A 27,082-nucleotide genomic window follows, 5' to 3' on the forward strand; every position below is an offset into this window, starting at 1 on the left:
AGCCTTAGGTCAGCCTTGTTGAGATTCTGACTCGTGTGCTGCCGATCAATACGCATGTCAGTAGTGAGCATATATTGCAGTGATATCTCCTTCTGGTCTTAATCAACAAAAAATGGGTTGGCACACATGAGCTCCTCCTGCAACAGTGATGTGTGTGTCCAACATACGTACCAAAGACTGTGAAAATTAGTTATATTTAAATGAATTGCATGTAAATGTATGTTTTCTGCCATGGATCTGGCTGCGATGGTCCTATGCTGGATACTAATTTGCTACACAGGCACCACTCCAAACTCCCACTATTGCACATGTCTGATAACCCAAGGATTTGCCAGAGTGACAATATGCCGAATCAGCCCCCAAGAGCTATTTGTATTGCATGGGGAACATGAGGAGACCAAGCCATTGAGGGGTGAAAAGTGCCAGCATAGGCACGCTACATAGATGCCCACGTCCGTCCCTTTACCACCAGTGGCAACTAAACTGCTCCCCATAAAACTTGCCATAACATGTCATGTCACTTCTTCAGCAATGTCCTCCAACAATGTTATTATATAATTGCCCCCCACATTTTTGTATGTCTGCGCATAGTTCTCTTTGTAAGTCTATCTCTTTCTTTTGAATTTTAAACAAATGAGTCAGTGAAAACAGCATTGAAGAATTGATTGCAATTGAGGTGATACATATGAGATTTACAAATGGTTTAGATTAAATAGTGCACAGACTCGATCAAAGTTTTTCTTAAAAAGATTTATTTATTCACAATCTTCTTGGTCATTTTTTTATCAACCTTTTCTTCTTTGAATCTCAGTGTTGTCAACGCATTTCGTCCCTTAGCAGAGGTTTCAGAGCTTGTGGGTATAACTATACTGGTGTCAGCTAGAAATTTCAAGAGACTCCCAACATAACAACGTGATGCCCAATCAATGCTGAAAACTTTGATGACTGTAACAAAGTGTCAAATCTATCATTCCACTTCTATTGGCGATAGTATTGTGGTAGCTTGTCTTGGTGTATGACAATCTCACAATCCAATCAATTGTGATGTTATTGGCAAATTACTTCGGACCCGTATCAGTATCAAGATGCGTGAGTATCGTAGCTCACATGCGGCATAATGCAGCAGAATCCAAAGTCAATCTTGTAATCACTTTAAGCATTGAAGAATTACCTTATGTTAAAATGCCCTCAAAGCCATTATGTGTAATGTGTAGATATCATATATGGTATTTTCAGAAAGTGTGATTTGAGGACCTTGTCATATTAATTTGATTCTCTCTTGTGCAGATAGTTGTGAGTTTTCGCATGATCAAGGACAGTGGATATCACACAACAGAAGACCATTCTTGAATACTACACGTTCTCCCAGGCGCCTGGCATTTCTAAGCCCAATAAAACCGCGATTCACTCTATCTCGAAAGATTTACAATGCAAGGCCTGGATACTTCTGTGAAAGAAATCTGAGAGATTTTGGTATGTCATCAATTATTATTTCCTAAATGATTTCCCTCCTAGGATGAACTTATCATGCTATTTATTATTCAGCAATCACAGTAAATCTTCGTTTTTCAATTAGTTTACAAATCTAACACAGAGTAGTGTAGCATGACACTTCTCCATATTTAGAAGTAAGAGGAGTAAAATGCCAGGTACATGTTGATCTGCATAGTATCAGAGGGAGATATGTTTTAAAATTGGTAGGAGGCATTACTAGGTGTGGTTTAATTATGTGGCAAGGCTCCATTCCCATCCTTAGACATAATAACGTTGTAGAAAGTGAAGGAGGAACTTTGTGACCCTATTATCTGCCTTTAAGGAATCATACCTCTCTTCTTTGACTTACAATACCATATAATACAGGTGATTTGTAAAACCTTCACCCATATTACATACCTAGAATCTGCGGGACCCTAGCAACATTTCCATTTCTACTCTCAGCATTCACTGTTTGCCAGAGCTTATCTAATGAAGAACAATATAATATACAGTGGGAGGTTTTGGTCAAGCTCCTTCAGATGTTGTTTCATGGATTCACACTTTTATTAAGTCCATAGGAAGGCATATGTAGAGTGGGTCAATCCTGTAAGCCTTTAATTTACAGGAGTTGTCATTCATACATGTCAAAGCAAAACCAAAGGGGATGATGGACGGAGTGTTGAACAATGCAAGCACTCACCCCCAGTCAACCGATCTGGGTTTAATCCATCATCAATCTTTAGCTCACTCCGCCACCCCAGTTTAGACTGATTTGCATATGGCTGGGTTCAAACTGGAATGGCATGGTGAGCAACAAAACGATTGATTTATGCCCAGACAGGGCCGACTGGCCGTAGCGGGCACCAGGAAATCCCCCGGTATGCCGCAAAATCGACCCTGTAACGAAATCGGCCAAAAACCACCCTGGCAAAGAGCTCAGCAGCACCCACAACCCCCCCGGGGGAGAGGGGGGGCCGGCTGAGCACTTTGTCAGGGCCGGTTTTGGGCCCAGGTCTCTGTACTGGGGTGAATGTATGACATTGTTCTACATTCTATCCATCAACTGTTGTTTTTGCATTTGTCACCCCGAGTGGGACGGGTATGCTCAGACGTGAGTCCCGTGCTCTCCATGCCACTGGAATCAAGCTATCCTGGCTGATGAGGGCTGAAAGACCGAAACCAGTCCTAGGATGCTTGTTTCCAGTCCAGGGAGGACCTTACTTGGCAGTTCGGGTTGGACTGTTCCCATGGGGCACAGGGTCAAGACTGATTTGCATATGGCTGGGTTCAAACTGGAATGGCATGGTGAGCAAAAAAGCGATGGATTTAGGCCCAGACAGGGCCGGACTGGCCGTAGCGGGCACGGGGCAATCCCCTGGTGCGCCGCACAGGTGGGGGGCTGGTTTGGGGCTCCTGGGGGCCGTTTTTATTACAGGGCCCTGTAACAAAATCGGCCAAAAACCGGCCCTGGTAAAGAGCTCGGCGGCACCCTGAATCCCCCGGACACTTTGCCAGGGCCGGTTTTGGTTCCCAGTCCGGCCCTGGGCCCAGATCTCTGTACTGGGGTGAATGTATGACATTGTTCTGCATTCTGTCCATCAACTGTTGTTTTTGCATTCATACATGTCACCCATTCAACATCTGGAGGGTCAGGCTACATGAGAGATGTCTTTTGGCCTCTTTACTTGTCTGAGGCTAGTAGGAGGTGAGCGTATCAGGAGGAACAGGACTCCATTTCCAACCACCATCAAGGCACACCAGCCCTCCAGGAAATGTTTGTATGTGACATAAATGGTGAAGACAGAGACCGCTGTTGTCTTCTGCACAGGAGGTATCACTGACAAAATATCGATGCATACAATATTGAAACACATAAATATTTAAAAATAAATATTTTTAACAAAAACTTTGCCTTCCTATACTTAACTAATAAAACCACAAATATCAAGAACACAAATATCGTTAAAAATATCGATTTTTACTTATATCAAAAACGCAAAGATCGGTAACAAAAATATCAGCACTTTTAAATAAACATATAAAATGTCAAAAATATTGATGCACATAATATCAACTACAATAATATCACCAAACTAATTACCATTAATAAATATAAAAAAGCACTTTTTACATAAAACAATGATTTAAAATAAACATAAAACACTGTACACGCATGTTTGAATTAGAAATAAATATATTATATCAGCAAAATATCTATAATTCGTCCCAATGAAATAATAAAATATATAACTAAATTCATAACAATATAACCAAAAAAAAGTGCATTTACTGCAAACATTTATACAACAATCTAAATAATAATGAATATATATATATATATATATAATTATTTTAAAAGCTGTCAAACTATATATCAAACATCATTAAAACCTAAATTGATGTTTAGCGTATACCGATATAACAGGTTAAAATAAATTCGAACTAAAACTAAATTAACCAATAAAATCAAACTATAAACAACCTTAACCAATAACATTAGACACACAAATCAACAGTATAAAATTCACACTAATTTTATCAACTAAATACTTCAAAAACAACAAAAGCTACAAGAAGTGGAAACTCTGCCGCATTCTCTGTCAAGACCCTTAAAGAAGAAATACATACATCTCATCAATTACCTACCCAAGTAAGTAAAACTTATATTTAAACTAAAACTTACTTGTAAATAAAATTACAAATGTAAAATAGCAAATAATTTACAAAACACTTCCCAACTTCTATCTTTTTATATGTACTTCCTAAAAAAAAACACTATGGGGGTCATTATGAAGTCGGCCGCCTGACATCTTTTCCCGCCCTCCTGACATTTACCCCCGCCATATTACAATGGCGGGGGTACAGCGGCGGACAGAAAGACCGTCCGCCGCTTTTCCGCAGGTAGGCAATCGTTACGATAGCCTACTGTCCGGACCTGGGCCATAATATGGTGGCTTTGCCTAGCAGGCACCGCCTGCCATATTACGATGTGTACGGATTCAGGCCTTTCCGCCATGGAAAGGCATGCGGTCTTTGCATTTGGGGACCTGTTGTGGGCCCCCGGGGTGTTGGGGGGTGCACTTGGCATCGGTAGGCACAAGGTGGCAGGCACCACATGGTGCTGCCTGCCGCAATGTAGTAGATGCGGGATGCGACCACCAGGGTGGCGGTCGCATCTTAATTGGCCCAGCGGGACCGCCGCACCTCTGGCGGTCAGTCCCGATTTCCGTTACGGTGGCGAGTGGACTTCGTAATGGGGCCCTAAGACTTCGAAAAGTAATAACGTGCTGTACATGGTGAATATCAAAACAGAAACATCCCTTACATAAAATAACTACTACCAAATAAACAAAGCAGCACTTACTACACACTCTTAAACCACATTACACATAAAACATATAATTACTACCCACAAAAAATAATCATAGACTTTGTACAAGGCATGATTTAAACCCTTTTGAAAATCTACCCCACACAGCCATAGATGGCTATTACAACCATTTATTCAAAGCATTTAGTTACACCTCCAACAATCTGCCCTAAGTGTTTAATATGCTACAAACACCCAATTTGCCCGTGAAATAAAACAAATTTTGGTACTAGGCTATGTCCCTGTCACAGAGTTAGCTGACCACAACAATTTACTTATAGAAAGCCCTTTCTATCAACTAAACAAAGACAAATTAGGCCCTCTAATAGATTGTTTCAAAAACATTTCGGTTGGCAGACTGCATCGCTCCGGATACAGACACCAACCCAGATTCCAAGTACCATGGTGGAATGTCTATGACAGCACCTTGGCACAGGAAGCCAAAACGCAGTGGAAGGATGGCACAGTGCCTTCCACTCCACTATAGAAGCATCACAAAAAGAGCAAAGCTACCAACAACTATGGATGGAGCAATCTGTAAGCCAGATTGCACCTAAACTTTGTAAACAAATCTAAAGAATGATTGGCACATTACAATTTAAAGTCAAACTCCTCATGAACAACAAAGAAGTATATTACTTAGAAATGTTAGTCAAAAGCATCATTAAAAAAAAAATAGTAACATACAAAAGTCCCAAAAAACTGTCCCAAAATCTATACAAACATGACAAATCATTTTTATATAAATAATAAACATACTGGGCCTGATTCACAAAAGTAATCTGAGACAAAATCCTAACTTTATGACTTTCGGTATACACAAAGGGCATTTAGGAGTGGTAAAGTTAGGATTTTGTCTCAGTTAAACTTAAGTTTTGGTCTTAAGTTAAATTTAAGACTAAAACTTAAACTTAAGACAACTTTCGGGCCCATTAGGATGTCTGGCGGATCGCAACCGCCGTGCGTGCGGTGGCGATCCACCAGACATCCATACCCGCCCGCCACCCATTTCCCCCCGCCATATTACTATGGCCGGGGGGACCGCGGCGGACGGAAAGACCGTCTGCCGCTTTTCCGCCCCGGTTGCCTTGCGGCCGGGGCGGAAAAGGTTTAATATGGTGGCGGTGTCTATTACACACTGCCAGCCATATTACCATAGGCCAAAATAGATGCCTTTCCGTGGCGGCGATGCCGCCACGGAAAGGCATGCGGTCTTCACTTTGGGGGCCCCCTGTGGGTCCCCAGAGTGAAGGAGAGGTGGGGGGTGCACACGGGGAGTACCTGTGGTACCCCCCTGCATTTGCATAAACAAAGCGGCAGGCACTGCGTGGTGCCTACCGCTTTGTTTATGCAAATGCATACATGCATTTTTAGCATTGTGGCGGGCGCATCCTAATAACCCCCACGGGACCCCAGCCCTCATGGCAGGCGGTCCTGATCACCGATAGGATGGCGGGCGGACTAAGTCCGCCCGCCATCCTAATGACCCCCTTTGTCTCAGTTAAACTGGAGTATTTTCTATAACTTAAGACCAAAACTTTGTCTCAGTTAAACTTGAGTTTTGGTCTTACGTTAAACTTAAGACCAAAACTTAAACTTAAGACCAAAACTTTGTCTCAGTTAAACTTGAGTTTTGGTCTTAAGTTAAACTTAAGACCAAAACTCAAACTTAAGACCAAAACTTTGTCTCAGTTAATCCTCGGTTTGGTCTTAGGTTAAACTTAAGACCAATACTTAAGTTTAACTGAAACAAATTCCTAACTTTACTACTCTTAAATGCGCTTTGTGAATACCAAAAGTCATAAAGTTAAGATTTAGTCTCAGATTTCTTTTGTGAATTGGGCCCATTATTTTATTACATAAGCCTAAACTTTAAAAAACTCCAATGTTAAATAAGACTGAGGTAATAAAATAATGTATAAATTATTTACATGAAAAATATAAACCTCACCAACCAAAAAGCTCAAAGAGCAAACTCAATCCATCACGCAAAATAAATTCAACAAATAAACCACATATTTTCAAAATTCAAACACATAATATACACACAAGCAATAAAATATCCGCTTCGCCGTGGCGCACATTCCCCCGAGGTGCAGGCGTCCAACGCACATGCCCACTCTGATGTCGGGCGGCCGGGAGCTGTCCGACACATGGAAGAGGATATAACATTTATCTCCCAAAATAGATAATATAAGTATGACTTACTGTTCTGTAGCTGCAGATCTTCCTCTGTATCCACATAGTCAAAAATAATATTCCCAAAAAAATGGGAAGAAGAATTTCTAAAAAGCCCCCAAAAATGCTAAGACTAAAATAAATCCAGCAGAGATCACTCAAAGCAATCCAAAGTATCGAGGAACCATAAAAAAACAAAATCGTGTTTAAAAATAAAGACCTTCTGGAAACCCAAAAACAAAGGAAAACAAAGTTACAAATATTGGTTTATTATAAACCAAAATTGATTTCCTTAAAAATAAAACAGTAAATCCCAGTGCCCATAAGACATGTTCGAAGACAAAATCCTTTAAAATAAAAATGAAAACCCAACTGCAAAACACATTACATTCCCAAATATACATATACATTACACTCAATCAGCATAAAATAAGTAACATAGCACAATATAACAAAACATAACGATAATTACTTAAACAGTGTATGAAAACTAAAAACTACATATTAGTGAAAAACACTACTATCAATATACCAAATGTAAAAAAAAAAATACTATAGCTAATATCTAGACTTCCCCCCACACCCCTACACTAAAAGCCATTAAAAAACCTTTAAAAAGGACTTACCTGTTCTGACAACAGCAGCACCTTACAGCGACTTGGTTCACCGGAAAATAGAATACAAATGACCCAAATAGACTAAAAAATAGAAGGTAGTGATAAAATAAAAGGCCTGCCAAATTAAACTAAAAAAAGACTATCTCCCCATAGAAGTTAATAGGAAATAATTTAAAATTTAAAATATTATTAAAAGTTAAACATATCAATAAAGGTTGTGGGAAATTGTGAAGTATAAATTAAAAAATAGTATAAAATAAATACAATTACTTACTATATACTAAAAAACGTATACTAAAATGGTGTTGAAAATGTGTATATACCCTTCGCTGCGGGGGTTATTCCCCCACAGCGCTGGGGGGGAGGGGGGCGCGCACAGCGCCCGCATGCTCATGACGAGCTCAGCTCGTCATGAGGTACGGCGCTCCTGTGCTCATGACGAGCTCAGCTCGTTACAGGTGCATTACCTGCCGTGGAACGCTCGCACAGCAGGGGAATTATCCCCGCATGCGAGCGTTCCATGGCTCATGACGAGCTGAGCTCGTCATGAGCACCGGAGCGCTGTGGCTCATGATGAGCTCAGCTCGTCATGAGCGTGGAAGAGGATATACAATAATTTAGGAAATGTTGAAAAAAATTAAACAATTGGGAAAAAGTGGGAAATGTAAGAAACAATACTGTTTAAATATGATATACATTTTTTAAGTAAGAATAACAATGTATTATAAAATGTTTTCTTTATTTATTTATGTATAAAGGTTTTTTAAGTTGAAATATATGTTTAAAAATGTACAAATATACATTAAATAAACTGTGAAAACATAAATAAAATTAGAAACATGTAACATCTTTATTCTATAAACATATGTAATTAATTATATTATTTATTACAACATACCACTAACAATTTTTTATTATATTTCTGAACACCAACACCACTAATTAACAAATCTAAACTATTTCTACTACATGCAAATACAATTTAAACAAAGGATTTTACTCTAAAATTATGAAAATAAATAATCACACTCCAACGTAAACCATTTTTAACCCGTTTCATGCGCCCGCGATTTTGCGGAAGTGCGGCACTTCCGCAAAATGGGCAGGGCCGCGTCGGCCATTGGCCGACGGCAGCACTGGGCAGGTAGTGCTGCTGGCGGCCAATGGCCGACGGAAGCATGGAAGGGTTAAGAAAGTGTTGGACACTAAAGAGCTGATATTTACTATTTTCTCTCTAATCTCACCCAATTTGGGGAAGGTGTTGGACACTAAAAGGGTGACAGTTACTATTCCCTCTGCAATCTAAACCAATTTTGGGAAGGTGCTGGACACTAAAAGGGTGACATTTACTGTTCGCACTCAAATATCAACCAATTTGGGGAAGGTGTTGGACACTAAAGGGGGGACATTTACTATTCCGACTCCAATCTACACCAATTTGGAGATGGTGTTGGATACTAAAGGGGTGATATTTACTATTCCCACTACAATCTAAATCAATTTTTGGAAGGTGTTGGACACTAAAGGTGTGACTTTTAGCATTCTGTCTCCAACCTAAACCAATTTGGGGAAGGTTTTGGACACTAAGGAGTGACATTTACTATTCCGACTCCAATTTAACCCAATATGGGGAAAATGTTGGACATTGAAGGGGTGACATTTACCATTCCCACTCCAATCTACATAAATTTGGGAAAAGTGTTGGACACCAAAGGGGTGACATTTGCTATTCTGACTCCAATCCGTACAAATTTGGAGGAGGTGTTGGGCAATGAAGGGTGACATTTACTATTCTGGCTCCAATCCATACCAATTTGAACAAGGTGTTAGACATAAAGGGGTGACATTTACTACCTCACTCCAATCTATACCAATTTGGGGAAGGTGTTGGACACTTACAGGGTGATATTTACTATTCCCACTACAATCTAAATCAATTTTTGGAAGGTGTTGGACACTAAAGGTGTGACATTTACTATTTTGACTACAATCTTTAGCAATTTGGAGAAGATGTTGGCACTAAAGGGCTGACATTTACTATTCCCACTCCAATCTAACCCAATTTCAGGAATGTGTTGAACACTAAAGGGGTGACATTTACAATTGCCAATCCAATTTAACCCAATATGGGGAAGGTTTTAGACACTAAAGGGGTGACATTTACTATTCCCACTCCAATCTAACACAATTTAAGGAAGGTGTTGGTAACTAAAGGGGTGAAAAGTATTATTCCCACTCCAATCAAAGCCAATTTCGGGGAGGTGATGGACACCAAAGGAGTGAAATTTACTATTTCCCTTGCAATCTAAAACATGTTATGCAAAGGGCTACATACTAAAACATTTATATACACCATCAATACTCTAAACTGAAACATAATTTTTGATCTATAAAATAAACTAAAACATACTAAATAACACACTAACTAAAACTGAAAACCTATATATTCATAACTAAAAATTAACATATAAAAGAATAATTGTCTCACTATTAATAATTAATATAATGCTTTAAATACTTGCTACCATTCCTAAACTTAGAACCATAAAATAAAATATAAAATAATAATCCCGAATTAACAACCGCAAAATTAAAAAATTATATCAAACCAATTTTTTTAAAGCATTCAAAAAATATTTTTACAATAATAATTTTCAAAATTAATTGTTTTTAAAATATGCCATTGCTATTGCTATACATTTTTTAATATAAATTATACATTTGGACTTTTTTATTTAAAAATGTTTTAAATTATTTAACTTTACTAAATTTTATTTTAATATAATATATTATTTACTTTCTTGCAAGTTAAATATTTATTTTAATATTTACAATATTTTGGATATAATTAAGATCTATTTATAATAATTATTAATGAAAGAAAATAATTTGCAAATTTTTCAATATTTAAATGTATATCATTGAAATAAGTTACATGAATTTACACAAACAAATCTCAACTTTTTAAAAATCTTCCCACCTTTATCCCCTAAATCCCAATCCTGCTGCTAAAAATTGTTATAAATCCATCATGTTTAGACATTAATACAATTAAAAAGACAAATTTAAACAATTTCACAAATAATAAATTATCTTACTAAAAACACAAACAAAAAAGATTAGCTTATCACGATGTCAACCGTCACGGATACAGGTCCGATCAACCATTGGTCAGTGGTCCCGACCACCTAATTACAATGAGACCGCACATGCTGCGGTCATATACTCACATTTCCCGACGGGAGCATGTGCTATTCCCATAAACCGGCCGTAGCACTAGCTCCCATAGGAAACTGGGAGTTTATGTTCATCCCTGCACTGCGTGGCAGGGTGCCTGCCACATGGTGCAGGGATCAACAAGTGGCCACCACAGGTGCCCCCTCAGGCCCCTAACCGGAGGCCGCAACCAGAAGGGGGGCCTGCTAGGGGCCTCCAAACTCTCGTTCTGACAGGCTTTCCATGTTGGAAAGCCCGGCATGGAAAGCCTGCTGGAAACCGAGCATCGTAATCCGAACGGCGCAAAACACCATCCATATGGATTACGGGCCGGCCTCCGACTGTCTGACAGGCTCCTAAAGGACTTGAAGGCTCACCAAGAACCCAAGGTGCCCAGAGCCAATAATTGAGCTGTGCCTTGCAATGGTTTTTCATTGTGTACTGGGTATACAGCAATTAATTTGGTAAAACATAAAGGTTGAAAAGTAACAAGGAAACCTATGAATTTCCGAAATGTGAACGAACTATGGAGTTTAGAAGCAGTGGTTAATGGCACATCTCTGAATATGTGGGTACCCATACTAGCATGTGAATCGGAGGGCATTTTTAAACAGATTGTCTTACATTTTGAAGGCAGAAATGCATAGAAAGTCAATTTGTAATAATACTTGTTCTACTATTCTGTGTTCCCCTGCGTCTCCTGATAAAAATGGTACATGACTTGTGAGGTAGGCCTAGTGCCCGCATCAGGAAACGGCTCAAATCACAACATGTACACATTACATTTTTCCAATGTGCCTAGCTGTAGGTTGAGGGACCTTAGCTCAGTCGGTACCTAGTAAAAGTATCATACCTGTATATTTTTTCACACTAGAACTCCTTGGGGAATCCAGGATGGGGTGACTTATGTGGCTCTTATCAGACTCTCTTACCCAGAATCCCTTGCAAATCTCAAAGTTTGTAAAAAAAAAAACCTCACATTTTCCTCACATTTCTGTGATGGACAGTTCTGGAATCTGCAGGGAGCCACAAACTTCCACTTGCCCAGCATGTCCCAAAGTCTCCCGATAAAAATGGTACCTCACTTGTATGGGTAGGCCTAGTGCAGGAAATAGCCCAAACTGCAACGCGTACACATCACATTTTTCCATGGAAAACTGACCCTTTTTCACAATGTGTCTAGCTGTGGATTTTGGACCCTAGCTGAACTGGCACCTACGGAAACCTAACAAACCTGTATATTTTTAAACTTAGACACCCAGGGAATTCCAGGATGGGTTGACTTGTGTGGCTCTCCCCAGGTTTTTCACATTCCTGTGATGGACAGTTCTGGAATCTGCGGGGAGCAACAAACTGCCACCCATGCAGCATTCCCCCAAGTCTCTCGATAAAAATGATACTTCACTTGTGTGGGTAGGCCTTGTGCCAGCGACAGGAAACGGCTCAAAACGCAACGTGGACAGATCACATATTTCCACTTAAAACTGACCCTTTTTTTGCAATATCCAAGTTGTGGATTTTGGACCCTAGCTTAGCCAGTACATAGGCAAACCTAGCAAACCTCTACATTTTTGCAAACTAGACAACCAAGGGAATCCTGGATGGGGTGACTTGTGTGGCTCTCACCAGGTTCTGTTACCCAAAATCATTTGCAAACCCCAAACATTGTAAAAAAGACCCAATATTTTCCTCAAATTTCTGTGATGGAAAGTCGCGGAATCTGCGGGGAGCTACAAACTTCCATCCACCGAGCATTCCCCCACGTCTCCGGGTATTTGTGTTTGGGGGTGGGAGCGTTGACATGCCCATTTTGGGCAGCTCCCCCCACAAATTCAAACTAAATAATCCCTGGGGCCTAGTGGGCTTTCTGCCCCCCCGGGGGCATATTAGTGGCTAGTGCCCCAATCTACCCCCCAAGAGGGACAGAAAGACTGTTTGGAATTTAATTTAGGTGGGGCATGGTCTTGCCCATTGTGGGCAGCCCCCACTCCTCTTCCATAAAAGATTTTTTTTAAATCCCTGGTGTCTAGTGGGCTTTCTGCCTCTCACCCGGGGGGCATATCAGGGGTAATAACCCCCAGTTTCCCCTGGGGCAGAAAGACTGTCCAGTTTGTTTGGGGGTGGGGGCAATTGCATGCTTATTTTGGGCTGCCCCACTCCTAAATTTACATTTAAAAAATCCTTTGTGTCTAGTTCTAGTGTGCTTTCTGCCACCCAGGAGCTATTGCCCCTATCTGCCCCCGGGGGGGGGCAGAAATACTGAATCTGCCCAAACCACTCCCCCGTCATTGGTGTTTAGTGGTGGATCCCTGCTTGGGGATCGCCCTCCTGCAGCGATCCCCAAGCATTGGAAACGGAATATTCTCCCCTTTGCAATGATACCTCTCCAGTCTGCCTACATGCTCGGGGGGGCTGATATAGCCCCAAAAGCATGTAGGCAATGAAAGTGAAATGAGCAGATCGGCTCATTTCAGTTTCGTTTTCAGTGAAATGACATTTACGTGCTGTTAGTCAGTTCACTGAAATAATCAGAACAGCCTCTGGAGCTAGGGAAGCTCTTCCCCAGCTCTCGAGGCTGTTTTGGAACAACAGAAATCCCAGAGGGATTTCCAGTGCCATGTGCTTGGACGAGTGGGAGCCGTCCGAGGCACACGAGCACTGTTGTGTCAGACAGCTCCAGTGCATCTGATGAATGGAACAGGTTATTGACAATAGTAAATGCATTGGCTAGGTGCTCTTTACCCATGCTAACGATCTGGGGATCCCCTATGTTGATGTGTCCATTAACATATGTGGATTCAAAAAATAAAATCAAGACTTTATATAGGCCTGCTATCACCAAAAAGGATATACTAAACAAATAGCATAAACTGCAGAACACTCCCAGTTTATTAACCTGCTAGAGCACCATAAAATTAATGTTATGTTGAGGCACCCTGTTTGAAAAAGTGGCTACATGGATGACCAAGTGCTGCTTGAAATTAAATGGTGACTAAACAGAGCTGATGATTCTGGGGAACAACGCTGTCCCCAGACCTCTGTCCAGTTGGCCGAGTTTTATGGGGAACTCCCCCATCCCCAACTGCCCCATCAAGAATTTAGGAATATGGATGGACTAAGCAATAACAATGGACAGCCAAGCAAAAAAGCTGGTTTGCACATGTTTAGGATTACTTAGAATGATCTGGAAAGTCTTGGAGCTTAGCCCTGAGCATTTAAGGAAAACGGTAATTCAATCCTTGGTGGTCTCCCGCCCGAACTACGGTAATTCCCTTTTCTTGGGTTCACCAAAGTATGTTATAAAGCGACTCTAGACCTTGCAGAACGCGGCAGCTAGTCTCCTCAAAACGCCAAATCACGAATCAGTGAGGGAGTACTTGAAACTGCATCTTTGGCTGCCTGATGATGCAACAATCAAATTCAAAGCCCTTTGCCTGACACGGTTCTTAGGACTGACCTTTTACCTAGTTGAGGCAATGATGAGAGGACCTGGGGTTTTCTCTGAAAGGCCTTAATCATTATGCATGAAGATTCTTGGCATCACAGCTGGACAGCAGGCCGAACACCTCCTGCATAAAAACTATGTACACGGGTTATTCCTTCCATCATCCTAGTTCGACATGATACAGCAAGGTATATCCCCGGGGGTATCACTTTGGGTACATATACACCATCTCTTGCTAAGGTAGAGAGAGGAGAAAATGACTTCCATGCCGACACACTGACGCGAGACAATGAGGCTCCTGAACGCAGACACTCCAACTCGCAGTGGTCTCACATCCCTTTCGGGGTGTCCACCTCAAGACTAGAACGGGGTCCCACAGTCTCTCACTTCAGGTAATGGGGTTGACTTTATCCTAGAGGGATTCTTGGCTTTACACCCACATCCATGCTAGGTACACTTATGTAAATCTAGTTAGGGTAGCATCGTAGGAGTATGCTTTTATTACTGTCATGTATACTAATACTTGCTTGTATTTACCGTTTTAGCAGTATGGTAGAAATCTACCTTCCTTTTACTCTGTTAGTTCTTATAATCATTTATAATCTGTTGCTGTCTAATGGTTGTCTCAGCACATCTATTTTACACTAGAATGACGCTGTTTCAATAAATACTTATTGAGAAATGTCCCCATCGTTTATTCTTTGTAACTCTCTCCGAGACAAAGTGAGCACGGATGACTGATCGACTAGTAGCACTGTTTCCACGATTATGAGGGATCAGGGTTGTCATGTTTGATAGTTGCCAAGAACTATTTTCTGCTTGGTAAGAGTGGTTTCTAGTGGCACTGTGAGCTAGCTGGTATACAGGCTGACATACTCGGGGGGCTGTCCGGAATCAGTTTGGACAGCAAGCCAGCAGGAATCAGTTTGGACAGCAAGCCCGAAGTGTACGTTGTCTAAACGTGCAGATCCTATATAGGTTTATAGGAACTACACGACAAAGGGAGATCCTCCTAATATCAGGAGTTCCATTTTGTACCCATTGAGTTTTAAGTGCATTTGCAGACATCAGGGAGGCTACAGATGACATACAGGTCTGAAAATTGTCAGCGGCAGAATGGTATTCATCCTAGAAAGAAATGATAATTGAGGTGTCGTTAGCATAAGAATAAACTGTACCCAAAAATAAAACAAAATGATTAGCAAACAGGGGAGACCTAAATATGATAGAGTGGGTCTTAGAGAGGAACCCTGCACTACTCCAGGCTTCTTAGTTTGAGGGCTGAATGGAAGGGAGCAAAGTAGACTGCCTGAGTCCTCTTGGACAAAAATAAAGAAGAAACCTAAGAGCAGTGTGCTGAAGTTAGTGAGTTGCTGCATAGGTTTAGAAATGGTGTCAAAGGCAGCACTAAGGTCTATAGGAATGAACCCGGCTTTTCCACCTTGATCCAAGCAAAACTCCTTAGAGACAGAGATTAGAGCTGACCCAGTGCAATGGTAGGGATGAAATCCAAATTGACAATGGTCCAAAAGATATGAAATGAAATGAAGAGGGATTTATAGCGTGCAAACAAATGTCTAAAGGCATCAAGGTGGTAATAACGGTTAGACCTTGAAGAGGGAGCACAGCCGAAAAAAGGCGTTTTAGTGTTAAGTGACCTTGAAACCTCCTTTAGAGAGTGATGAGCCACGTTTTTTAAGACCTTTTGGAATGGGGTGTAATTCTCGAGGCTAATGACGAGGTGGGGAAGGAAATTTCAGTGCCTGTCTGCTGTCACTGAGAAAGCTCTGCTTCCCCATCTTTGCCTATCGAAATTGGTGGACAAGCACCTGGTTATGGCTTGAAGACTGGAGCTGTCTGGAGGGAGTATACTATTGAAACGTGGTTTTAAGACCTTCAGGCCCAATGTTGCGCAATGCCTTGTGAACAATGCATAGAGCTTTAAAGACAATACGTTTGTTCGCAGGTAGCCAGTGGAGCTTAGATATGTCTGCCGAGACTGATTGAGATTTAGGAATATTGAGAATCAATCTTGCTGCCACATTTAGTTCTGGCTGTAGCTTGGCAACAGCAGTTTTGTAACTATACAGGTAACATGCATTTCAATAGTGAAAACTGGATGAGATCATTGCAAGGGCCACTTGCTTGCTTGTTGAAAGGGAGATACAGGGAAGCATCTTTCCTGAGAATTCTGCAGGTCAAACGACAGATTGATGCCAACCAACACTCCAAGATTTTTTGCTGAATCAGAGGGAATGGGTTACGTGCCTAGCTATTCTGGCTACCAGGAATTATTCCAAATAGATGGTTGGTTCCCAAAGATCAAGACCATAGTCTTGTCTCCATTAAGTCTGAGTTCATTTTGGCCATCCAGATGGGTCCTGCCTGCATGCAGTTTCTGAAGTTGGTGGAAATGGCCTCTGTATCTTTGGTGATGGACACGATGATTTACATGTCATCAGCTTAGGAGAGAGCCTGAAACTCAAAATACCTTATGAGCTTAGGATATAGATTGAATAGGGTCAGGCTCAGGGAGGAGCTCTGAGGAACCCCAGATGGTAGGATGATAGGCTCAGAAAAGACTAGATCTAAGATTACTGTCTGCAACTTGTCACTGAGAAAGGAAGTTAAAAGCTTGAGCGCTGAGTCTGTGAGCTCCAATTCCTTCAGCCATCCCACCAGCAGGATCGGGGCGATGGTATCGAAGGCTTCGGAGAGATCCAAAAGGATCAATGCCTCAGACTGCCCTTCATCAACAATGGTTCGAAGGTTGTTAATTCTTAGGAGGGCAAGGTTCAAAGGGTAAGCCTGACTTCATCTTAAGTAGATGAGACTCTTACCTCAGGTGTCCACTGGGTAAACCAAGAGAGGGAAGCTATCGGACTATCCCTGGTTACCATAGTCTCTGGTGGACTTATCTCTGCATAGGTGTACCATTGGGGAGAGGTAGGGGACTCTGCATTACGGAGATCAAGTTCTTTATAGATATCGAGTATTTTAGTTTGAAAAACCTCATAATTTGATTACAGAAATCCTGAGATACTTCCATGCTGGAGGAGCCTGAGGGTACGGAGAGCAGATTGACCAGCTCTAGAAGATTTGGCTGATTCAAACTTATTGGTTCAGTAGAGAGACTTTTTTAATGGCAGCTTTGTATTTACCCCTAACCAACTTGTAGGGGGCCATTTCCTGCGGGTCATAGCTTTTACGCCAAGCTCGTTTTTGGCGACCACAGGATTGTCTTAGGTGTCTAAGCCTCTAAGAAAACCATGGGGAAGTCAGTAGCTTCCTCCGTGCATGGATATTCTTAATGGGAGCGACAGTATTGATAGCAGAGGTGAGCCAGGAGGAGAACTCAATGGCTGCAAGTTGAATGTCCTCATGATCAGTCATGTTGCAGCTGTTTAAGGCGTGAGATAGAGTTTCTTGGGAGAGCCCTTTCCAGATTCTTTTAAGCATTTTGTTGTTCACACAGTTAGGAACCTCTTGTATATGAGGCCAGGAAAGGGAAAAGGGGCCTGCATGGTGGTTGGTCCAGATTAGTGTTAGGGGCTCAAAGGCCTTCAGGCAAGAGTCGTAGAAAATGGCATCCGAGTGCTGCCTTCCATCCATGGACCAGCCCGCCACGCCTGCTAGCAAGATCCCTTCTCTATCTTCTGTTTCTGGCTTGCTTCTTCTTCACTTTCCCTTTTTCCTTTTTCCTCTGTAGCTCCTTTCTGTTTTCAAGAACCCCTGTTGGTTCGTTAGTACGTAATGAGCTTGTTGCTCCCTCATTTCCCCTCCTGGATTCGCCAGTGGGGTTCTTCCACCGCTGAGCGACTTTAAAAGCTTCTCCTAAAGCCACGCGGCCGGCCCTTTAGGGTTGTTGGCAAGGCGCTGTGTTAATCACCTCAATTGAGCAAACTCTGTTGCGCATTCTTCGCGGCCGGCCTCGGATAGAGGGTGTAGGCTTAACGCTGTGTTCTTGTGCCCTTACTAGGGGTGTTGTTTAAAAATAAAACAGACTTGAAATGAAAATGGCGTCCAAAGTATGGCCTGCTCCATGTGTGAGTGTTGTTACAAGGTGTGAGAGTCCACATTATGTCAAAATGTCCCTGAGTCCCCGGAGTCTTTGCATGTATTGTCTTCCAGATGGAAGATCAAATCACCTAGGATCACGAGGCTGTGTTTCCCTAGGTGTGGTTCCATTAGGTGCGCATGCTCAGATATTAAGGCAGATCTAGGTCCAGCAAATGAGCTGGTAGGCATTATTCTTATGGAAAAGTGTAACACTTCACAGTAGGTCGAAGTCGAAAGCGGTTCCATGAAGCATGAGTACTTATTTTTGTGAATAACTGCCAGCCCCACCCCCCCAGCCTGTTGAGTCCAAAGATTGTGAAGCCTGGGGGATGGCGTCCACCGGGCCAGGAACAGATGCCTCTTTTCCCAGGTTTTAATGACAAAGACCCAACCAGGCTTGTGTGTCCTGATAAAATCTGCAAAGTCCACATTGTTCTTAACAACAGACCTGGTATTAATCAGGTATCCCATATATTTGGTCTTTCTGGATAAATTCACTTACCTGGGGGATGGCAGGCTGGAGGGACAGGGACTGAACTACAGATGAGTGCAGTGAGTGATCTTAAATAATTCCACATGAGGTGCAGCTATTGTTATTGCTGTGGTAAAGTTCATCGACTGCAAAAAAAGATATACATTTCGACGAGTTACCATAGTTTTGCAAGTTTAGGAGCTGCTCTCTAGAACAGAACTGATAGGGGTTCTGGGGCAAGGTGCAGCATGGTCGTGGACCGGCGCAGACAGACTTGCCTTAGGTGCACATCCGCTGCGTGTCCAAGTGCATATCTGATTTTATGTGTTCTCCTACGCGAGTCTAGCCCGCTGGCTTTCATGTGGTGGGCAGTCCCGGGAAGTGAGTCAAGTCCTTGTTTTCAGCTGTTCAATCAGCAAATTGAAAAGCCGTGGTAGGACAGGGAATGAGGTTGAAGTCACTAGCAAATGCATATAGAGTTCAGATTCAATAAAGACATTTGCCTAATGATCTCTTACACGGGCACCCCACTCATCCTCCACTCACACAGGTACTCTGCTCACACTCCACTAACAGCTGACCTTGCACTCAACAGGCCCCTTCACCCCCTTTGTGTCACACCTTTGCACTAATGAGGCAATGCTTACTCTGCCCTCATACAGACCCACCTCGGAACTCACATAAGTTCACCAGGGGGTGTCAGGAAAGAAGGATGTCTGGGTGCTAGGGGAATGTCATGGAAGAAGAGCAGGTGGGTGCTGGGAAAGAAGGGCAGATGGCTACTTATGGAAGAGGGACAGGGAAGTGCCATTGGAGAGGGGCAGGTGGGTGGCCAGGGAGAAGAGCAACGAACACCAGACTGGAGTCGGAGCCGAAAAAGCCTACAAACCAGGTCAGGGGGATCCCCCTGTAAGGGTTTCCAACACAGAGTACCAGTAAATGGGAGGGCCATTATAATGGGTAAAGATTATAATGGGAAGGAAACACAGTTTCAGAAAAGAAGAGGACAGATGTTAGTAGGAAAGAGTGCAAGGGGAAAGGGTACCAAGAAGAGGAGTAAGAGTAGCAAGGGCCAGTAATAGGAAATTGTGGATGATGCCAAGAGAGGCAGGGTCATAGGGGTACTAAGAAAAATGGGAGTCTTTAAGTATGTGGTGCACAGAAATCCCACTTAGAGGGTCAGAACTGTAAAAGCAGTGGTCAAAATGAGAGTATAGGACGTACATACATTCTGCGCCCGTCCCTTCTCATTTGCACTACCTCCACCCCTTGCTTGGAGTGCTGACAGTTGACAGACTTGACCTGATGTTGTGTCTCCTATACGGCAGGTGCAGTATCCTCCAGAGCGCCCGGGGCTCTCCGGATGCTCACGCCTGTTGTGTCTCCAGCACCTGCCGGGTCATCTAGGCCTCGGATACGAGCTCCTTGAGCTGGTGCAGTGTCTTCTAAGGCTCAAGTCTGGTCTGCTATGCCTAAAGCATGGTCTCCTCTACAATCACCTGGCTCCAAATGCCAGGCCACCCATGCAGCAACACCCCTACTCCTTCCATGGCCTGTGTAGCCCAGCCAACCATTCTGCATTTTGCAGCTCTGTTCTGCAATCCTATTAATCTGCCTATAAAGCTGCACTGCAGGACAGCAGTGGTTTTGGTTCCCACCACTTTCACCCCCTCAAAAGCCCAGAAGGTGATGAGGATTGAAGTTGCCAGGTCGGATACCATGAGGAGAATGGCCAGATATCCAAATCTAAGTCAATTAGCCCTATATAAGCTGGAAAAGAGGTGCCGGTCAGTGGCTGGGAAAGAAAAGTTGCATCACAGGACTCCTGCACAATGCAGCATCCTGATGTCAAGGCCATCAGGTTTCTCAGAGAAATGGCACTGTTTTGTGGGCCCTGCCCCGTTAGAATATAGGGGCCCATTATGATGTCGGGCGGATTGCCCCCGCCAGGCTGGCGGTAGCCACCGCCAGCCTGGCGGGGGCAATCCGCCCGACATCCTCACTCGTTTTCTCCCCCGCCATATTAGTATGGCGGGGGGACCTCGGCGGACGGAAACACCGCCTGCCGCTTTTCCGCCCCGGTCGCCTTGCGGCTGGGACGGAAAAGGAATAATATTGTGGCGTGTCTATCAGACACCGCCAGCCATATTACAATGGGCATTTTACAATGCCTTTCCGTGGCGGCAATGCCGCCACGGAAAGGCATGCGGTCTTCACTCTGGGGGCCCCCCCTCTGGGGTCTGCACACGGGGGGGGTACCTGTGGTACCCCCCACATTTGCATAAACAAAGCGGCAGGGACCGCGCGGTGCCTGACGCTTTGTTTATTCAAATGCTGAAATGCATTTCTAGCATTGTGGCGGGCGGTGCTGAGAGCTCCGCCCGCCACAATGCTAGAAATGCAGGATGTGCCCACCACTGTGGCGGGCACATCCTAATGCCCCCCACGGGACCCCCTGCCCTTATGGCGGGTGGTCCCAATCCCCGTCAGGATGGCGGGCGGGCAAAGTCCGCCCGCCATCCTAATGACCCCCTAAGTGTTTATTTCCAGCATTCTTAGGTGGAGTGATAAAGCCGAGACTAGATGTGAATTTTCCTAGTTCCATGGATGAAATGCACCCACTAGAGCGTATTTATTTAGTTTGTCTTTTAATAGGACTTTCTACGTATATTGAGCCGATTCCTAAACTTGGTCTAATATTTTCACATAATAGGAAAAAATTCTTAGTTGGCCATTGACGTATCAGGGCTTAAGACTATTTCATTCCATTTCAATAAGTTGTTCATTTTGTAAACGTGCCTCTCAAACGTAGCAATAGAGAACAGTCAAAACTGAGTCTAGTATGTTATGTTATGTTACCGGATTTATAAAGCAGATGGCGACCCATAGGCATTCCAGCACTGGATGAGGAAGAGAATATTCCACGGAGGTCAGAGAGCACATTTAAATGTTCAGCTCTTGAAAAGGCAAGTATTAAGGGCCTTTCAAAATCCTAGCTCGTTATCCATGGCTCTAATATCTAAGGAAAGGGAGTTCCAGAGTTTCCCACATTAAAACTAAAAGATCGTCCTCCACTTCTCGCTCGTCTAACCGAGGGGTAGTAGCCACATATAAATTAGAGGATCTCAGTGGCATGTTAGGACTATGGGGGGTGGTGAGCTGGTGTAGGATAGGAGGACTTTGCAAGAGTAAAAATGTTATGGGCAGTGCACAGGTATTGATTTCAATTCTCTGGGCAACAGGTAACCAATGAAAATCTATCAAGCCCAGTCTGACTGACTCCTGCCTATGGTTCCTAAGTAGGATGGGTGCAGCAGCATTTTGCACCACTTATAATTTCAGAGTAACTACTCCAGGGGAGCATAAATAAAGTGAGTTGATGTAGTCCAAATACCAGAGAATCAACGTCTGAACTACCAGCCTTCTTGTGGTCTGAGGGAGCAGGGACAGAATCTCGTGCAACATGCCCAGGATTCCAAAACAACTGGCCGATAGTTTAGTGGCCTGGGTCTCCATAGTTGGGGCTTTATCAAGCCACACCCCGAGCTTTTTCTTGCTGTGTTAGCAGCTGGGGGAAGGCCAAGACATACTGGCCAACCCAAGGCCTATTGGAGGAAGGAATTCCTCCCTAGAATCATGAGTTCTATCTTCGCCCCATTGAGCTTAAGGCAAGATGTATTATATCAGCTGACTATCTGTTCCAAACAAGGTCCCATGGTGGAGTTTGAGGAATCTCCTTCAGGAACAAGTGAAAAAAGCAGCTGGGTGTCATCTGCATAAAAGGCTATGGAAATCCCAAAGGTAATTATAATATCCGCCTGTGGTTGCAGATACACATTAAATAACATAGGACTCAGCAAAGATTGCTGTGGTACTCCTCAGGTAACTGGGAAAATGTCTGAGGAGCAACCTTTATCAAATGTCTGGAAGGATCGTTCCTTCAGGAATGAGCCCACCAAGTGCAGAGTTTTACCTGCAACACCAACCATGCCAATCCTTTCAATGATCAACAGTGTCAAAAGCTGCGCTCAGGTCCAAAAGTATGATGTTAGTCACGGCCTTAGTCCAATCTCTTTTTAGCATCCTCCACAACTCCCAAAAGGGCAGTCCCAGTACTGTGCTTGGGCCGAAAGCCAGTTTGTAAGTGGGGTGCAAAAGGGAGTTTGTCTCAAGGAAGTCAAAGAAGTCTATTAATATATTTCTCTGCAACTTTGCTGATGCCTGGAAGCAGGGAAATTGGGCGAAAGTTCCCCAGGCATGTGGGATCAAATTCTTTTCATTCCAGAATCCAGAGAGAGGTCCACCATTTGGAGCAGGATCGGGAAGATGCTTGCTGCCCCAAGAGTAAGGATTTTCAGCAGATGCAGGGGCGTTGGGCTGTGGGGGGGCAGAAGTGATTTGGCTAAAAGGGCAGTGAACTCATCCAACGTGAGAGGGGGAAATTCAGAAAGGATAGGAGAACTACTCTACTTACTATTGCACAAGTGGAAAAGGTCAGAACCTTCATCTACATTTTGAAAAGATTAGTAAATATCCAATATTTTGGTGTCAGAGTTATTGCCCAATGCATTGCACCTCTGATTGGAGGATTAAGAGGGTGGGCTGTTAGATGTTGGTTCAAGCAGAGTTTTTGTGATCTTGAATCTCTCTCTGGGGCAGTTGGCAGCCTCGTTGATTCTGGTGTCAAAGTCAGAGACCTGAGCACGTTTGATTTCTGTGTGACATGCCCTGACAGGCTCCCGTAGGTGGTGAAGCGAGTGAAACTCACAGTATGAATAATAATCATACTCGATAATCTCAATATCCATCTCAGCTATATTTTATAAGATGGGCTTATTTAGAGATGGGGAGGTAGAAGGAAAGTGAAAAACTGTGCTATGCAACTTATGTTTGGTCTATTCCCCCAAAAATGTCTTCTGTCTCCACATTTACAGTGTGTGTTCATGCATGCAAAGTGTCCTGCTAAATGATAATGGAAAGTTAGCCATTTGAGTCCCATGGCCTGGGGGCGCTGTGGGTGAAGGCTGTAGTCCTAGGGAGACACCTGTAGCAGGAGCTCGTTGCTCTGAGCTTCCGCTTGCACCCAGGTGCAGCAACAACTCCGAAGAAGCCTCAGCAGCCTTCAAAACGGTCCAGGTGAGCATATAGGGTAATAAAAGTGCCAGGTCAACGTTAATCTGCCCTACCAAATATGCAGTGCCTGCACTTCCAGTTTCATAATTGAGATCGACCTTGAAAATGTAGGCTTTGGCAGCCATTATTACTTCTTTGGAATCACATATTGAGTTTGTAAACTATTTCTGGTACAATTCTTTAAGATTATGTTGATTAATGTGCATGGCCACCACATCATGACACTTGTGCTGGCCTTACTGCTGCTGGATCACGTGGCATGGTGAAAGGTATTTAGAAAAGATATTGTGTAGGCTAAATGTCATTTTTATTTTGCAAGGTCAATAGCTTTTTCTGAGCTACTTTTGTCTCCTTTTTTCAGAATTCAACATAGTAAGAAGCCCGATTTACCTGATCGTCATGATATTGGTATGCATATTGATTTCTACCTGGGGGACCTAACTTTCGACTTAGCTGGACATACAAACGCCTCCAAAGTGAGCAAGAAAGTTTAGGAGCACAAGTATATCTCGGACTGCCCCGAAGACCCAGAAGCTTTTTCAAGAAACTGATCAAATAAAATCTATTTCTTCTCACTAGATTCATATTCCACAATTTGCCAAAGATGAATTCAAAGGCAATGCTAACATAGTCTACACAAGAGGAGAAATGGCACAAAAGCTCGAAATCTTCCAGCTGAAAGTCCAACTCATGAAAATGCGGTATCATGTGCTTGCGATGCGTATAATAGCCAACAAAGTGAAAATATTTATATTTTTAAGAATGCTAGATATTTTTAAAGACCGCAAATTCACCTTTTATGTTACACTCGTGGTCGACAAATGGTCTTTTTACTCGGTGGTTTTGAAATAGTGCATCACTATTAAGAAGCTGTATAGACTAGACTAATGTGTCAGATCAATGCTCGCCTCCTTTGACAGTGCAAGGTACTTACTTTTTCAGAAATTTATTAAATTGCAATGAGTTACTGTGGGTAAGGTTTTTCCAGGCAAGAAACTACAAACATGTCTTGGCATTTCCTTTCTTCTAGAAGTTGCAAAATTAATAATATGTTTTGTCGCAATTGTGCTGTTTCTAAACGCTGATAATTTTGCCCAATGGAATGGTTTTGAATTCAGTGATCTCAGAAGGACAGAAGGCACAGTTGGCCTTGCCAGTAGTCACACATTGACCTACAGATCATGGCAGATGGCAGATGTCAGCGGCGAGTGTTACGTCACCGAGTAATTTTACCGGCTTATATGATACCAGATATGCATGGTCTTCATTTTATCAAGAAAATCAATAGAAAAAGGAACGAGTCACATATGGTATAAAACTATTTTGTCATGCAGCTGTGGGCAGTGGACTTGTCACTGTAGCCACAAGGGATTCAGGGCTTGCTCAGTTTCCGAGAAGAAAGGAATAGAACTCTTTGTAAACCTTCGATGTTTCGGCACAACACTGCTTTGTATTGTTTTTTCCAAATCGAATGAAGAATGAAGAATGTACAATGAACAACGAGGCTTTTCTTCAGTTGTATGATTTTTGTAGTTCTTATTATTCCAAAAATCATGTCTCTATATATTCAGATTAGAAAGAGGGGAATTCAGACATTACTGTACGGAAAGACATTTATTAGACAGGTTTTGCACTCTTTCAGTTTTCAGCCATGTTTCAACTATTTTCATTTATACGAGTCATCTTGGGGAAGCAGAAACATGTCTCTTTCGACAATTTAGAACAGTATCTGGCTATTACAATTGTATAGAACTCTTATTGTATATATTGTTTAATATGTATTTTCTAGCCTTTTAATTAAGTGAAGATATTTATATACTGTCAACGAAGTGCCTTTCGATCACCTGTTACGAAAGTGATGTACCACGTGTGAAAATAAAACTTTCTTTGAGTGTTTCCCAATTTGGATACCTCTGAAGGTACTGATTATAGAAATATAAACCGTGTACTGTAGTCATTTACAGAAGAATACACTTCTTCTAAGTTTATTTTGTATCTTAAATCAATAAAGAGAAACCACAGTCAGTGAGTGCCATTCAGTACGTCCATATTTTAGCAGGACTCGTCTTACGAGGCGACAGCATTTCAAATATTATTATACTACGGTTGGCTCCATTCGTCTAAACTTCTAAAGTATATAAAATCACTGTGGTAAATATGTGTAAGACAACAGCAAAATGTGGTTGTGGACGGGCCATAGAAAAGAAAAAACAGAAAAACGTTGGGCACTATGGCACATTGTTTGCATGTGAGCGATTGTTTGAGTGAGTGAATAAATGAATAGACCTGTATAGCTGAACATTTTAAAATGAAGCTGTTGTACATTCTCTACTGAAGTTCTTAAGTTTAGTTTTTAGGTCTGAGCTAGAGACAGCTTTCGCTATCTCACCAGCCTCATGTAATAAACAAATCATTAAGGAAAAATACACAAATAAATACAAAACACATAAATATATGCATACATAGGAGGGCTTTAGGTTAGCCTTCTTTATCCATTAATCTATTCATGTTTTGTTTCTGCTCACAGAAGCTTTGGGCAATGGGCAAGCCCACTTCAACCAATGGCTCTCTTCCGCCATGAGGGATGGCTATTTTACTGATCGCACGGGCACATGTGCATAAAAGTAGTGCACTTGAGTTCTAGGGCTGAGGAGCCAATTTTTACTTTGCCAGTGCTTTTTTTCCCCATTCTTTATCCTTTTGTGCTACCCTACGTGCTTAAACTATGACTTCAGGTTACAGTTATAAAAAGTCAATAGCATATTTTCCTTGCTCCAAAATTAATCCCTGAGATCTCACCACTGGTTATGTGACAAATGCCAACAGAGAGTCCTGCGCTGAATCTTTTCCAAGATTGGAGAGACCGGCGGTTTGCATTGGGTGCAACAAGCACACTGAAATACCCTGGTCTAGAAAAGGCTTTTTGATAATCAACAAATTGAGCTGGCATGTACTGTTAAGTATGGAAGAAATATTTTCTTTTCAGGACGAAAACCTGCATCCACCAACAGGTGGCATGCTTCTCCATAGGGTTCGTTCTCACACTTCAACAAAGTTGTGGTGTGGGGTAAAACTCTTAAAATTTGGAGAAGCTCTTTGGATGTTTTTAAATTGTC

General features: G+C 42.5%; 1 protein-coding gene across 1 annotated transcript in view; it reads left to right on the forward strand.

Annotated features, from left to right (window-relative positions):
• Positions 1-25,907, forward strand: part of TMEM71 (transmembrane protein 71) — a 237,562-nt gene extending 211,655 nt beyond the window's left edge. The window contains exons 8-9 of the mRNA XM_078686134.1: positions 1,288-1,473; positions 24,328-25,907. Of these exons, the coding sequence (XP_078542260.1) occupies positions 1,288-1,473; positions 24,328-24,407 (266 nt within the window). The 3' untranslated portion in view covers positions 24,408-25,907. The remainder of the gene's footprint in view (positions 1-1,287; positions 1,474-24,327) is intronic.
• Positions 25,908-27,082: the final 1,175 nt, after the last annotated feature.

This window comes from Lissotriton helveticus, chromosome 4_1 (genome assembly GCF_964261635.1).
Source record: "Lissotriton helveticus chromosome 4_1, aLisHel1.1, whole genome shotgun sequence".
In the NCBI taxonomy this organism is placed as follows: Eukaryota; Metazoa; Chordata; class Amphibia; order Caudata; family Salamandridae; genus Lissotriton; species Lissotriton helveticus.